Source organism: Cryptotermes secundus, unplaced genomic scaffold (assembly GCF_002891405.2).
Source record: "Cryptotermes secundus unplaced genomic scaffold, Csec_1.0 scaffold813, whole genome shotgun sequence".
Classification (NCBI taxonomy): Eukaryota; Metazoa; Arthropoda; class Insecta; order Blattodea; family Kalotermitidae; genus Cryptotermes; species Cryptotermes secundus.
This window is the reverse complement of record NW_019735471.1, coordinates 320,867-337,995: the sequence shown is the minus strand read 5'-3', so window position 1 is coordinate 337,995 and position 17,129 is coordinate 320,867. Positions and strand designations below refer to the sequence as shown.

Here is a 17,129-nt window from a genome sequence, read left to right as displayed (position 1 = left end):
GGTGACGTCACGCGGTGACGTAACGCGCAACGCTAACGTAACCGTAATCAACGTCCTACTGTGACGTGGCACTCATTACGCCACAGGCAAGCACTGCAGCTATATAAGTGGATGCACAGTGCGTATCGATGAGTTCGAGTTCGAGTTCCAGTGTGGCTACCGCCGAAGACATTCCGAGTTATAAAGTAACAGCCAGCCGACTACAAGTTGGAGTATAGCAGCCGTCGCGGAAAGAAGATCCGGACGTGTGTGTAATTGTGTAATTGGGAGCGCGTGATACAGTGATACATAGCTCCCCTACTGTCAACGTGTTACTACTGAAGACAGAGTGAACTGATTTGCGCATAGGGTTATAAGTCGTGAAACCCCGCAACAGTGTTAACAGATTAATGCGCTTAGGGTTATAAAGTGTGAAACCCCGCAACTGTGAGATAATTAATTGTAGCCGTTATTTGTAGATTGCTCAATAAACCAATTAACCATCTCTACGGCGTCTTCGGTAACGTAAACACGTTACAATACTAAATGAAGATAGTTTGGAAATTCCATTTCAAATTTGGAAACAAATTTACATAAATGTGGACTGTCTGACATTTAAGATTTTGCTTCCCAGCAATAGAATCATTAGTTTAATACTGGACACTGTTGAAACATAACAGGCAGCATTTTTTATTTAGAGTTTTAATACAGTATTATATTGCTGTTTCTTTTGAGCATTTTTCAAAGTGTTGGACCACTTTACATTCTGACACAGGTCTGTTTCTAATTAATTTATACTGGATTTCATGCAGAGAGATCCAGTCTGATTTTTAACTGGACAGTATAGTCATTGACACTCACATGACTCTAAACCCACTGACACTGTGTGAAGAGTGAAACAGGATGCTACAATATAATATGAGCCCTGTACCACAGGGGAAATTTATGCAGTTCTGAGGTGTTAATTGTTGAAGTGACATACCAGACATATAGCATGAATACAAACCAGTCAGCAGGAGAAAATATTAATGAGTAAAATTTGATGAAATTGATAGTTTGGGATACGTGGGTAGGAATAAAATGCGAAAATGGACTCTACCATAATAATTTATATTGATATGGATTGGTTGTAGCTGACTTAAGGATTCTGTTCTTAACAGTGTGTCGTTACTTAAGCTTTATAAACTATTTGAAAAGGAACTTTTTATCTTCTGTTACAGAATGTTCCTCCGGATGACCAGAAGATAAAAACATTGGTCACCAGTTCATTGTATGCATATGAACTGCCTGAGAATACGAGTTCAGGTTCTGTGTCAGGTGGGGAGGAGGAGCGACTGTCATTGTGTTCACTGAAATCGCAAAGAGAAGCCCAGACTTTCACAGCAATCCAACGCTCCATTCAACCCAAACAACAGTCAGCAGGTAAACTAAGTTGAAAGTACTGAGGAAGAGTATACAGTGGAATTCCAATTTAATGTTTGGTTTCATTGATCCAGGGTCAGTGTGATCTCAGTGTTCTATTTCCACCATTGAAGATTTTCCTCAGTTTAAGTGTTTCCCAAAGAAATGCTTGAAGCGGTTTCAGTTATTATGATTTACCTTAAAGAAATACTGAAGTATGAGTACGAAAAGTTGACACAGCAACTTTAGTTTATTGACTGCTACACTTCTGTTGTGGGACATGGAGAGGGGAGGAACTGGGAATATTTTTGTAGTAGATGGAAACTGAAATTTGTTAATTTGCCTTTCATGTGATTGAAGAGTTCTCCATCTGTCTTTTCATGGCAGCCAGTGATGGTATTCCTCCATGGTCCTGAATGAAGGAAGACACTGAGTGATTTAAAATAAGTGGCCCAAGAACCAATATGATTCTTAATTTGCCGTTTAAGGAATTTTAAGGGTCCCAAACATTTTTCTGCTTCAGACAGTTTTGCATTTAGTACTTCTAGATGAAGAATTTTGCATAGCCATAAATTATGTAATTACAACTCTTTATTGACCGTCACAACACAACAAACAGAAAAAATCAAGGTCAGCGCCCAGCTATGGTTTCGCTACATGTTTCAGCCACTAATGGCCATCATCAGGCAGACACATATTAACGAACATATACCATTGAACTGCAGTACATTAGATTGGATACAATGTTATTAATCATTTAAAATACTTTGCATAAAAATACAATAAGTCAGATTATATAAAAAACTAAAAGTTATTGTATAAAACAAGATATAATTGATGTTATACAGTGCGTACAATCAAGTGCGCGCCGCGGCTGCAATTTGCCGTGAGTCATACCACCGCAGAACGGATGCAGTCACGGGGAGGAGTTGCAACACTCCCTGCGACTGCATCCGTTCTGCGGTGGTATGACTCACGGCAAATTGCAGCCGCGGCGCGCACTTGATTGTACGCACTGTATAACATCAAATGATTCCATATTTTACTTTTCATGTGTTTCCATAGACAAATTGGAAATTCGATATTTCTTTTATATAAGAATGCATATGAGGCCCATGATGTTGCAAATTAATTAATTATATAGTCGGTGCCCCATCTTACGAAGAATTGTCCGTACTGTATGGAAAGTAAACAACAACTGAATGTAATTAGTTACATTACAGTGAATTGTTACTGAGCAGTACATCTGTTCACTTTTTCTTTACCCTTTTTTTATTCCTTTCTCTGTTTTTTTCCTCCTACCGTCCTCTTAGGTCATTCACATACCAGAATTGTTTGCATATATTTTATTGATAAAAACTTTATTATTTCCCATTTGTTCTCTGCAATGTAAATTTTAAGAAACATGGGACAAAGCAAAATTATGTAAGTACAACAAAAGGAATATTTTAGAAGGTTTTTCTTTAATCATTGTTTTCACTTTCTATTTCAATGTTAAATACAGCTAAGGAATCAGAGTTTGATTCCTGGCAGGGGCAAGAGATTATTGTATTTTATTCACAGCATCCAGGCTAGGTCAGGGGCCCCACCCAGCCTCCTATCTAATGTGTGCGGGGGCCCTTTCGGAGTGATGCAGGAGATGCATGATGCTAACAGTTGACTTGCATCTAGTGCCAAGGTTAAGAATGGTAGATCTATGCCTCTACTTTCCCATACATCTTCATGGCATGGCACTTAATCAATTAAGCATAGGGAAAATTTTACTTTACTTTCCACATTAAAAATATCCATTGACTTGAGATAATTTTACATCAGTTTTCACCGTGATTTTACATTAACTTTCATTCTACATTCTCAGAACCAGAAAATTATTCTCAGTTAATCCTGATTCACTTTAAACAAGTGGTACTGTATTGTAATTCCGAATGTAAATGTCATCTTCTGGTTGGATACATGAACTGATATTTCTGCAATGTGTATACAGAATCCACATAATGGGTAATTGAAGTCTGAAATCACTGTCTTGAGTTCTTATGTGTCTGCTGAAAGTTGGTATTTGTATACTAACATTGATGTTTTTAAAGATTTCTTAAAAAAATAGACACATACAAACTGTATAGTGATGACAAGATTGATTTGTACATGTCTGTTTTATAATGTTTGTGATTTCATAATCTTATACCTCATCCTGAACATGATTATTGCAGGATTAACAAAAATGGGCAACAGTAACGGAGACGTCGACTGTTTACAACAGCAACCTGTTAGCAATAAAAGTGTTATAGATGAGTCCTCTCTTGTGTTGTCAACAAGTCCTCCTCCACCTCCTTCAGTGCCAGCTGCCCCCACCGTGGAGGTAAGGTGGCACCACAGTTTCTGCATGCCTGCTGCATTCTCATGCTTCAAGGTATGGTGTTCCTTACTCTACTGAATGGTTTGGAGCCAGTAAACAGGGCTGTTTCTCCTGCCCGATATTTTATCTCCCTTTCTGGTCACTGCATTTGCTTTGACTCTAGGTCTTAATTCACCAGCTCTTATATGTTAAAAATATATCACAAAACAGATTTTATTTTTATATTTTTGTAGGTTAGACTGTATATGTTATATGGTTGGATGACTAATGAATTGGAGAGGCCGTCTTGTAGTGCACTCAATTTCACTTGTTACTTCACGACATGTTTCGGCAACATAGTGCCATCATCAGGTGCCCTAATTACGCTAATCTATTTCATTGCTTGCCTTTATATACATAAAATTATTTAAAAAGTGCGTATTTGTCAACTATAATAAATTTTCACACACTAAAACTTGTTAAGATTATTCATCTTATGTGTCTTAATTAACACTTGTGTGTGGTTCTTCCACTATGGGGTCGTTTTTCTTATATTCTGTGTAAACCGTGTCTTGTGATGTGTGTTCCCTTCTTAGCTGCGAGTGTTGTAAGACACAGTTTATGCAGAATATAAGAAAACGACCCCATAGTGGAAGAACCACACGCAAGTTTTAATTAAGACACATAAGATGAATAATCTTAACAAGTTTTTGTTGTGAAAATTTTTTATAGATGACAGATATGCACTTTTTAAATAATTTTATAAAGATATATAAAGGCAAGCAATGAAATAGATTAGCGTAATTAGGGCACCTGATGATGGCACTATGTTGCCAAAACATGTCGTGAAGTAACAGGTGAAACTGAGTGCACTACAAGACGGCCACTGTATACATATAATGGATGAAAATCAGTGCAACAGGACGCTAAAATACAACATTATGAATTGGAAAGGATTTGGTAGGAAATGGTCATGGCCTAGTCAAGATACTATCCCAGCATTTACCTGGTGGGACTGAGGAAGACCATGGGAAACTGGCCCCAACCAAGTGCATACTGAATACGCATCTAGAGCATTATCTATGTGTTGGTATAGAGTCTGTATCAACCTGTCTGTGGAAATTTCATGTTGTATTACAGTTACTCATCAGTTATGACATCCAGATAGTTTATGCCATTGTATTATTTTTCTCATTTTACTTAAAAAGAAGTTTGCATAATGAAAGTTGTATATATTTCAAAGATATCCCAGTATAAAAACCCTACAATGTATGACATTAATTTTGTTGGCACATTACGAGTTTCTCTGATTGCCTAGATGGTACTGATGATAAGAGTTACAGTACCAGGGTGAGATGATGTCTAGTGAAGGATGTTTGTACCAAGTTACAGGAAAATCAGTCACTTGGTTTCTGTAATATTGATTTCTGCCTGAATTGAGGGATGTTTGAACAGTTGCACACAGCTTAATAATTAGGTACTATCCATTAATATTCAGGTTTCATGCGTGCAGTAATTACAAGTTTAAGACTTGAATTACTCGTTGATAAGAGAATGTTATTGTATATGAATGTCATACCTAACCAAGCCTGGTCCCTATTTTTGCAGCTCTGTTTACTGGTACTGTTTCAGCACAAGGGCTTAACCACTGCAAAGTAGTGTAATATGCTTTCTTGTTGATTCTAGTTGCATGGTTGCTGTAGAGCAGCTTTTTTTTTTTTTTTGCTGACCCTATCACTACAAAGAATCATGTTCCATTATGTCATCTTGTAGCATATCTGACTAGAATGTATAATGATAGTTTCATTCCAACTGAGACAACATTGGGCAAGTCCTACAGTGAGAATAGTTCCAAAGAATATATCTCCTTTAGGCATTATCCTCCTACTGAATAATAGCAAAGACATTGTGCATGCATATTGACATACATTAAATATTCTGTCATTAAAAAATGTTCTTTAAAAGTAGAACCCACTCACCAGAAATCTAAAACTGAATAAATTATGTGCAGATATGAAAGTCTAATGGTTATTCCTGTTGAAGTGTTTCAGAGTCAGTATACAGATAAACAAGTTGTAGATATGCCACAGTTTCCAGATGTGCGCTTTCCCAGACATTGTTCAATCCAGGTTTATTTTTACATTTTGTTTGTTTGTTAGTATAGTACACCCTGTTTTTTTATTTAAAATAAAAGTCGCATGATTTTATAGCTCTATAAATGCCATGTGAGAGAGTTTGAAGTTTTTTAATGATAAAAAAGCACAGCAGCAGCAGCAGGAACTGAACTTGGAATGCTGACTGCATCTTTAATTAATACTAACAGTACAAGAATGTTAATATGTTATAAATACATGTATTAGTTTATTTCAGAACCTCGTTAATGACCATGAACAAAATTATGGCTCAGCATTAAAATTGTAATTAACTTCATGGAGCTGAGGCCTTCTTGAGAAGCTTCCAGTTGCACAGCTACTCAAGAATAAACCAATGTTTTATGGAACCTGAAGGTTCATTACCAAGATCACAAGAGCCCTCCACTGGTCCCTATCCTAAGTCAGATCAACAGTACTAAAACAATAAAAAAAAAAATTTTTTTTTGAATGTATGGTGTGTAAAGTGAACATCCACTGTAAAAAGAGGACTGTGACCCCTCTAATTTCTTCTTGGAGTGTGGTTGCGTTAGGGGAATTTGGTTATATTTATGTGTATATTTTCAGCTAGATCCATGGCAGCACAGTCAGTCAGGTGATGAGATACGGACTGAACAAAGTTGTTAGGGTTTTTCTTTCCACCAAAATGTGTAGTAGAATGGCCCTGAAACCTGCTTAATCTTCTATCCAATGGGTAGTAGGAGTTTTTTTTTTTCTGGGGTTAAAGGTGACCAGAGCAGGAAGCTGAGGAAGCTTTCATCTAGTGCCAAGGCCTGGTATGCATAGGACTTTACGATTATGCCTCAAAATGCTTTTGTATTGTGATTTTTAGGCATCTTTAGCTTAATCTACCTTATTCCACTTAATTTTCTAGTAGAATGTTTGGAAATTATGCTATTTTCTTGTTGCTCTTTGGCCTTCTCACATAACACAGAAGCAATTTTGGACATACACAGCATCATATCTTCTGTATTTAATTAAAATTAGTTGTATATATTCCTCACACCGTCACTATTGTAATTGCATTGTCTAGGTTCTTTGCCCTGCTAAGCTTATCCAATTTGCTTGATGTATGGTTGTTGATTCGTGTACTTCAACCTAATGAAGATTAACATTATTTAAAACATTCTGATTTGTAAATATTACTGAAAACTCACTACCATGGTGTATGCAGTGGTTAAGCTCTTTGCTGGTGGCAATGAACAGGTGCCATAAGCCAGGTTGGCAGTAGTTTTTATTTCTTTTAATAATGGATTGCCTGCTAGTATACACTATTTTTGTGGTCTTAGTATTTGGTGTAGCTTTCTTTAGATGGCCTTTGTGTATTTGCCATACAACTTTGTTTTAATTATCCTATTGGCAGTCATTTGTTTAGACACGTAACCAGTTCATTACTAAGATAACTTCTCTGCAGTATTATAATTTAACCTAATTTAATTGAAGTTGGGAAACTCAGGGTACTTAACAGATCAAAAGGACATGGACAAATGAGTGGTGAAAGCTACTGTGTTTCTGTTTATACAGTTCTTTTAGAGATGTTAATGTTAATACAGCTTTATAATGCACAGTATGATTAAGCAGGGTAGCTGAGCAGTGATACATAAGCTTTGGGTTCAGGAAGTAGTTTGTTCTAAATTTTGTTGAGGTTTAGGCTATCCTAACTTATGCATGATGTTTCATAGTTGTTGGAGGTGCAAATACAGGAATAATATGTTAAAATAAGCTGTGACTTCTTTCCATGTTATGTAATCATCCACTCGTTTGAGTAGACATTAAATATCTATTCTCTTGATGTAGCACATGAAAATACCTATAGGTACACAATATTGTCCTGAAAATTTCTGTCATAATGAAGTGTGAAACATCAGTAACAGGGATATTTTCTCTCATGATCTTTAACTCAGAAATTAAGATAAAATAGTACATTAATGATTTTTATAAGTGTTAAGAGGGGATGCAGAATATTGTCAGTTGTTAATGTTGTGTGACCTAAACGGTGGAGGTGTGTTATGTATACTGGTAGTTTCCAGCAGAGATTTTGAAAATGTGAACTTTTAAGGCCATTATTTTCAAAAACAGCATATGTAAAAATTAAACATTCCTCTAAAAATCAACAAATTGTTTTCTGCAAGTATGAATATGTAACAAATACTTTGCAAAATGTTCTTTTGGGTTTTTAAGTGAAATGCCAGTTGTAACTGGCTGATGTATTTATAATTTAGTCTCATATTTTATGTAGCATCAGTATAAACATTTCATACAACTTAGAAGACAGGTGAATGGACCACACTGCAAAGCAAACATGTTTCCCTCAATCAAATTATTTGAAAACCAAGGGCTGTCATAATGGTATCCCTTGTCTTACATGATAGTTTCCTTCCAAGAACTGTTACACAGTGTGCTGTGTTTGCTCATTTGTTACTCCCTGAGTTTCACAGCCCTCTTTTCATTAAAAAGTACACAATTCAGTTAACTTTAATACCATTCATTTTATCAGTTTGCAAGTTGAATTTTTATATGCATAATTGTATTATTTTTTACTCTTCACTGAAGAAGTTATCATGTTAGTATAAAATGTGTATAAATGTTCCATAAGTCTGGAAGTACTTGTATTTTAAAAGTACCCAGCTGAACTTAATGTTTTTATGTTTTTAGTTCCTGTTATGCAGTTAATGTACATCTGCTGGATTATGCACTTTTACAGCTCTGTTTGGTGTATATTATGTTTGTGTGTCTGTGCGTGTTCACCTGCTTGCCTGCGCCTGTTAAGACGAAGGAATAAGACCGGAGCTGTGGACTAAGCTCTGTGTGTCTTCCCTTAGCTTTCATTTATTAATACGATTCATCACAGGAGAATTTTCTTTGGGCATTATCTATTATCTGGTTAAAATTATATATTAATTTTTCAGGATGGCTCTGTCTCCAGGTTCTTGTAGAAGTAAATAGTATCTACCTTGTGGGGCCTGTAAGATGATAAAGCTTTTCCTAAAGCACTGAAGCAGTTCCAAAGTAACATCAGTGTACAGGATGCTTAAGCATTTATTCCTGAGAGTATTTCTAGTCTGAGCTCTGATATCTTGGATTTCAGCATTTATTGTGATGTTGGTGTGAAGTTCAAGAATGATTTACACATAACTAAACGGTTGTCATGAACAAATTCTTATATTGTGTAGTTCATTTTACAATAAACATTCAGAGTGATGACCTCCAGCTTGGATACACGTTTTCCTATTGCAGAATATCCCAATTAAGAACTGCAGGGTACCAAGCATGTTGGTGTAACAGTAATGATCTGGACTTGTATTCATGAGGTGTCTCAGCTTGGATATAACTGTCCTGATTGAGGTTTTTCATAGTTCTTCTCAGTCCCACCAGGATACTACTAAGGTAGTACCTCAGTTAGGCCATGACACTTCCTTCCAAATCCTGTCCAGTTCATTATTCTTCAGTAATTATGCAATTCAGCACTGTATAGAATGATACAGCATTGTGAAATCACAAAACAGAAGTCGTTTGCATGTCTATCGTTATCTAGAAGTTGACACACTAGTTCATCTCACCTGCCCACCTGCCCATTGATTTTGTTGCACGTTCACAATTATGTGTGTTTGTGTACAATTTACAGACACATATTATAAGCATATCAGCAATTTCCTGTGAACAGTGTGTGTTCAGAAGTGAGGATATCCTGAACTTGAAGCATGCTTTATACTATTTGCTTCTAGTGTCCAATTTGTGTTCTGCCTCAGTGTTTCTCAACCTTTTCCATGTGGCATCACAGTAAAATATAGTTCATTATCTCGCAGCACACCAAATAAAATAATACGTTGTGAAGTTGATTATGAACGCATGCATATGTGTTTATGTACATAAACTTTGTTATGGTTTTACTGGTATAATTTTTTGTAGTAACATGTTGCAGTTCGTAGAAAATTAAACTGATTATCAGCTTCTTGGGAATAAATTATAATTGAAAACAGTAATTGAGAAATAACATATTAGGTTACAGTTTTCTGACATGATGCTGTATGATTTGGATACCAACTTTTCAGTGAAACCTTCTGACTCTGTCTGCAGGGTAGAAAATGGGAGGCTAGTGGTGTCTTGCACAGTGCTGGTACCTTTTTACGAGTCCACACAGCTTCATATTCCAGAAGACCATAATATTAATGTTCAATGCAGTGGGAACCTCAGATCTCAAATAATATTAAAATGTAGGATTTGAGGTGAAATCCTACATTTTAATATTATTTGAGATCTGGGGTTTTCACAGCAGTGACTTTGGAGAATGTCGACTTCTGGGATGTGGCGCTGTGTAGATCTTGTTTATTCTGAAAAAGCATAGTATATAACAAATATACGGCCTCTGTGGTCTGGTGGCCAGCCTTCCAGGCTACAAATCCAGAGGTCCTGGGTTCAATTCCTGGCACTACCATATTTTCTGAGAAGTAGTGGGTCTGGAATGGGGTCCACTCAGCCTCGTGAGGATAATTGAGGAGATATTTCAAGGAAATGGCAGCTCCGGTCTAGAAATCCAAGATTACCAGCTGTGGGGATCCATTGTGCTGACTGCACAACACTCTCTATGAGCTAAAGTTGGCACTAACTTCGCCGACAAGCGGTGGTCACTCGGTTGATGTAGTTCACTTGCAGACTACAGGCGACGTAGTTTTTTATATAACAGACATGACAAAATGTGGAAAATACTGAAGCAGCAATCATTCTTAGTACCAAATGGAGAGAGAAAAAAAAATGGCAGCACAAATCACTGAGATGACAAGAAAAAAGTTGAACAAGGCCTGACTGCTGTTACCTTGGGTAGTGAACAACAACTGATGTGAAGAAATGTATGAATTCAAAATGTCATAGCATGTCTCTGTGTCATGTATAGAATCATTGATTTAAATTTTTGTACCTAAGCTGTGACATCCAGTGTTTTGGGGCTACCACTGAATCAGCCAGATTCATTCCTTGAAGTGAATACAGATGACTATTTCATTGCAAGTCACAGCACTGAATTATCTTGGATGATGAACCCAAAACCATATGTACAGAGTATGCTGTAATGAAGAAAATGTCATATATTGAGGATGAGCAATAATGTGTCAGTTCCAGTCTGGAAACCGAGATTAGTGGCTGTGGGAATCCATTGTGCTGACCGTGTGACACCCTCTGTCAGCAAATGTTGGCACTAATTTCACAGACAAGTGGCAGTTGCTCGGTCAGTATAGTTTGCTTGTGGACTAAAAGCCACGGAGTTTTCAATTTTTTTTTTTTTTTGCCATCAATCTGACATATGGTCAAGAAAAAATTAAATATTTTCATAATTTATATAAAGTTGGAACTTTTGAAATCTTCTGCAGTCTTTCATAATGTTAAGATGCATACGCATGTTTAGAATGTATGGTCATTGGAAGAATGAAGTTTATTTCTAATACTTGGAATCTGACTACATATGTGAAAGATAAACTAGGCTTATTTCAAGTACATGATTGTTATTTTTCAGAATGTTAATTTGGATATTTGATTCTGATGTAATGAACATAAGCACAATTGTAGAAATAAGTATGCTGTATCAAATAAGGGTTTAATTGGATCATGCTTGTTCATTGACAATGTTGACTTTGTACTGTACCACTGACTGGTTTCATGTCAGAACTTGCATCTGGGATGTCAAAGATACTCAGCAGTTGATGTTAGAAACAGTAAGTGTGATACTGGATATTGTATGGGATGTATAATTTTAAGTTGCTGCATAGTTGTCTTGGAGTTTTTTTGTAGATGTTGGTGTGCATTGTATGGGGTTGCTCCTGTTGTAGTCATCTTCATCCAGCCCTGCACCTGTACCACCGGCACCAAGCACTGGTATAGGAATAGTGGATGAGCTATCACCCGTGTCACAGCTCCGACAGTCGAGTGGGAACAGCTCAGCAAGCTCAGGAAGTTTAGCTGGACTAAGTGATACAGACACTGTGACAACTTTGCCTGGCCCAGCACAGGGCTTTATTATTGCTTTGCACCGAAAAATGGTAATTTGCCTGTGTATCATATGACATAGCATGACAAGTTTATAGAGAAATGAGTAGTTGGTAGACTTGGTTCCCTGTACATTGAAGTAACGTCTCACTTGTACTCGGGAGGTGCATGGTTCAAATCTTGACCAGGTCACTAGATATATGACAGGCTTTTTGATGTTTATGTACAAACTATCCCTTTTGGAGGACAAGTTTGCCAATTATGTTTGAGTTTCATACAGAAGTAGTGTAATTCCCCTAGAAATTTCAATTAGAAGTTTTCTGATTTTCTGATCATATTAATGCTGTCTTCATATTCAGTATAGTTTAATTATAACATTAAACTTTAATGCCCACAGAAGTTTGAGATGACAGTAATGCATACGTGCATAAATATGATGGCCATGGCATCACTTGAACAGATTTAGCCTCAAGGCCAGCCATAGGCTGTGACACTTTTAGTACTTGCACAGAAAACATATGTACATTGGCTTCTTAAGTACAGGTTAGATCTAAGCTAATTCAGTTCATTCTGTAGCAGAGTTTCTCTTATGGTTGAAATATAGATAATATCTTTGTGCATCTCCATTAAAATTTCAGTGGGTAAACCGTAGTAGCCATAAAATTACTATACCTTCTATTTTATTTAAAGCAGAATAAATTTGGGAAAATATATAGCACTTTCAGCATAGATAAATTTTGTCTACTACTGCCGTTTTCAAATGCTGCACAAAGCATAAATCTCTTGAGGCTTTAATATTTACATTGGTTTTAGATTCGACAGGATGTGTACTTCATGTCTTCACAAAAGACCAAGCCAAGCTTATTCGGACTGCCTCTCATCGTTCCTTGCTGTGAGTCAACCACTCATCAGGATCTGTACCAAGCTGTGTGGGTCCAAGTGGCTCGACTTGTTTCACCTCTACCTCCTTCTGAGACTGCAGCCCCAAATCATGCCCAGGATTGGTGTGTAAATAAAACTCCTCAGTTTCAGTCCCTGCTTGATTCATTGCTTCATACATGTTCATTATCATGCAGTTAGAGTTTGACACATTTTAGGCTTAGTAGTAGATTTAGGGGAAGTGGTCACTTTTGTAATGTGGACAGTTTTCTTCCAGTTAGTGGGCTGGATGTGCAGTTAAAGTGTCCCCATGCAGCAATTTCAGTCCTGACAATTTCTGCTGTAGCCGGCCATTGACCGAGGTTATGCTTATAGAGAGGACTGCATTGAATACTGCAATGGGACAAGACAGTGATAAGAGAAATGGGGTGAAGAGACAGATGTGTGGGCATGACTTATATGCTGGTTTAAGTGTAAGGGAAAAGAAACGTATAGAAACCAAATTTTTTTACACTAAATGGAATCCAATTTAATGTTCCTCAGTTTAAGGTTTTCTACCATATGATGTTCAATTCCAGTGTTTGCTGCTCACCATTAAATTTCCTCCATTAAGCTGTTCCTTCTCTTTAATGTTCAAATGAACTGCTACCCAATTAATTCTTAAATGTGGGTTTTACTGTGTATGCGTTTATAAAAGAATCATATCTGATCTACCAACAGATTCCCAGGATACTTTGAGTAGGTAGTAAAATCAGCTATTTAATGTACATAAATGGTACTAAGCTCACTGAAGTGCATACACATGAGCCATTATTAACTGAATTTAGTTATTGTCAGTGGTTGAAATTGATATTGAAATGCTTAAGAGATATAAATTGCTAGGTATTGATGAAATTCAGATAGAATTGATCGAAGATTGAGTCAAAACACAATGTTACAAGAACCAAAAACTTTTCATTTTATTTAGAATCTGTGAAATACACAGTTCTGAATGCAAAACCTGTAAGGAAGAGACCAAGTGGAAGATCTAGACATAGTTGCACGAATAATATAAAAATTGATCTTTGAGGACTAGATTAAGATGGTATGATCCAGACTCAACTAACTAAAGGTAAGGTCTGGTGGCAGCCCATAACCAGCAGAGGCATCTCAGTTTCTCAAGGACTGCACCCTAAGGATTTGGTTACATAGTACCATCTTCCCCTTACTCCACTAAACAAATTCAAATTTGGGAGGTTATAGGTTCAATTCTCAGTTGTAAGGGTAACTACAATCCCATAATTTAATCAGCTATTCTGTCTTAACAGTGATGACAGTCTTGGCTATGAGTTCCCATTTGTCCTGAAAGCAGTTCAGAAGGATGGTTCGCAGTGTGCATGGTGTCCCTGGTACAGGTTCTGCCGCGGTTGTCGGATCCAGTGCTGTGATGCTGAATTCAATTTTGGTAGCAGCCATCTTGCCATCGATTGGGACCCGACAGCATTGCATCTTCGTTACCAGACATCACAAGAGAAGGTGAGGATGCACGGGGGTCTGAAGAAGCAGAGACTTCAAGTAGAAACTGGGACCAAAGGAAACTGTTTCCCTGCATTCTCTGTTTTTCATTTCAGATTACTTGCACAGCTTCTGAAAGCATAAATGGAAGTGTTATTTAGAACTTAGCTATTTACAGGAAATTTAGATTGAGTTACATTGATATCAACACTATTGCACTGTTTATTAATGCCTAATGTGTCTGTCTGTAACCTATAGCAGCTCCTAAAACTGTGGACAGATTTTTTAAAATTCAGCATGGGAGAGACTGATTGAAGGATGTAAGACAGTTTTCTGACTTTCAACCATATTAACCATTAATGAAATCCACTTAAGACCATAGATGTGTAAACAGGCCACAAGAAGGGTTAATGAAGCACAAAGAACACCACTGGGAATTTTGTGTGCATTATGGAGTACTCCCTTTGAATTGAATTGAATTGAATTTAATTGAATTTATTTACATTCTATAAATCCTAAGTAGGTTAGTACCTTTGGATACAGAACAAGTCAAAAGGTTACATACATAAGTACAGGCAATTTTAGCTTAAAAATTAATCTAACTTAATTTTACATCATTCTCTATTTACATTGAAGTATTCATCTAAAGAGTAGAAGGAATGAGCATGTAGATAATTCTTTAACTCTGATTTAAACTTTTTAGTATCATTGCCCAAGTTTTTAATACTTTGTGGCAGATTGTTGAACACTTTTATGCCAGTAAAGTAGACTCCTTTTTGATATACTGATAAAGTTGATGAGGGTAGGTGGAAGTTATATTTTTGTCTAGTATTCATGTTATAGACATCAGAATTTAATTTGAATTTATCTTTGTTGTAAACAACAAATAAGAGAAGCGATAATATGTATTGCGATTGAAGAGGTAGAATTTTTAATTTCTTAAATAATTCTCTACATGAATCTCTACTTCTACATCCTGTAATGATTCTAATTATATTCTTTTGTATTTTAAAAATTATTACACTATGTGAAGAGTTCCCCCAAAATATTAATCCATAGTTCATAATAGAATGAAAGTAGGCATGGTAAACCATCTTCAATGTTTCCTGTGACATAAAAGGCTTAATTGATCTCATCGCATAGCAAGCTGCATTTAATTTAGGTATAATTTGTTCAATATGTATTTTCCAAGACAGTGTACTGTCTACATGTATTCCAAGGAATTTTGTATCAAGTACTTTACAGATTAATTTGTTGGCATAACTGATGTCCAGATCAATTTGGTGGTTGTTTTTAGTTGTGAATGATATGTAATGGGTTTTATCAAAATTTAATGAGAGTAAATTGGCTTCGAACCATCTGTTTAAGGCTTCAAATACAATATTTATGTCATTTTTAAAGTTTTCAAATTTAGAGTTCTTAAATATTATACTAGTGTCATCTGCATATAGAATTGGTTTAGATTTATTGTTGATGGTTTTAGATAGATCATTTATGTAGAGAAGAAAAAGTAAGGGACCTTCATTCATATTTCCAGCACAGCAGTTGTATAGAGCATATAGATAAAATTGTGCCAAATAAAAAGAAGAAGAAACAAGAAAGCAGTGAAGAAATACTTAGAAACTTTCTAGTTGAATCTTGCTTCCTGGTAACATGCTGGTATCTACAGATTTGGAGAGCAGAATAGGTCTTCATACATCTTGGATTAATTTCAGTGTTCTTTAACTGTGCCAGATATGTGTAGAAAATTATGTAAGGTAACACATAAAATTCTTATAGTGAAAGGAAGGATTTTTTATCAGAGTAGGAACCCAGATACATAGCCTGAAAGCAGGACAGTAAATTATATGTTCTTTGCGTGAAGATTGCAAGATGACTGCATCAAGTCTAAAATCGATGAACTGCTAAGTTTCTTATACCCTGAGCTACCACATATCATTTGTATTAGCGAGCACCATCTAAAGAATGCTGAAATTTACAGCACTGTAATGGAAAATTTTGTGATTGGGGCCAGTTTTTGTAGAAATAATGCTATGAAAGGTGGAACATGTATATTTGTTCTCAACTATATAAAATTTGTTGCTGTAAATCTTGATAAATATTGTGTAGAATTTGATATAGAACTTTGTGCAGTAAAAATTTGACATGAACCATCATATGTTTATATTTTATCTGTTTACAGAGCCCCCTCCAGTAATTTTAGTAATTTTATACTCAAAATGGATGAGGTGCTCAAATCATTATACACATCAAAAACTGAATTCATGATATGTGGCGATTTTAATATTGATTACCTCACTGATAATCATAAAAAGAATCAACTCAATTCCCTATTAAACTCTTACAATCTCTTTAGTACTGTTAACTTCATACTAGAATAACCAATACTTCTAAATCAACTATCGATAATATATTTATTGATGAAAGATTTATCTAGAAATATTAAAGAAGCCAAACATTCATATTCTGATAAACTAATTATAAACTCCAATAATAGAACTAAAACCATTTGGAATATTGTTAAATCGTTGACCGGGAGGAAACCCTATCATGAAATTATACAGAACTTGAGTGCTCCCAATTGATCATATATCAATACTAAAATGATTGCCAAATCCTTCAATAAATATTTTTTATCAAAAAGTACCAAAAGTACACTAAAAATTGTGATATATTTGACGTATGTAATAAGGCTAATGAATATTCAACTGATATATTTACAACCACTTTCCCTCCGATCAATTATAGTTACGTTACAACAAATGAAATTGAAAATAACCAATTCTACTGGGTATGATAAGATCCCTATCAAAGTAATAAAAGGTTGTAAACACTTTATTACCTCATCCTTAACATACATAATAAAAAAATCGTTAGCTACCGGTATATTTTCTGATAGGCTAAAATTCTCTGAGATA

The 17,129-nt window shown here is 35.8% G+C and overlaps 1 protein-coding gene across 2 annotated transcripts in view; it reads left to right on the top strand.

Moving 5' to 3' along the window:
• Positions 1 to 17,129, top strand: part of LOC111869414 (ubiquitin carboxyl-terminal hydrolase 32) — a 62,799-nt gene that overhangs the window by 30,239 nt on the left and 15,431 nt on the right. Inside the window, exons 19-23 of one of the 2 annotated variants that reach the window (XM_023860931.2) lie at positions 1,200 to 1,401; positions 3,588 to 3,736; positions 11,682 to 11,891; positions 12,652 to 12,842; positions 14,025 to 14,232. In XM_023860931.2, the coding sequence (XP_023716699.1) occupies positions 1,200 to 1,401; positions 3,588 to 3,736; positions 11,682 to 11,891; positions 12,652 to 12,842; positions 14,025 to 14,232 (960 nt within the window). Of the gene's footprint in view, positions 1 to 1,199; positions 1,402 to 3,587; positions 3,788 to 11,681; positions 11,892 to 12,651; positions 12,843 to 14,024; positions 14,233 to 17,129 lie in introns of both variants that reach the window. The other variant, XM_023860930.2, reaches the window with a different exon arrangement.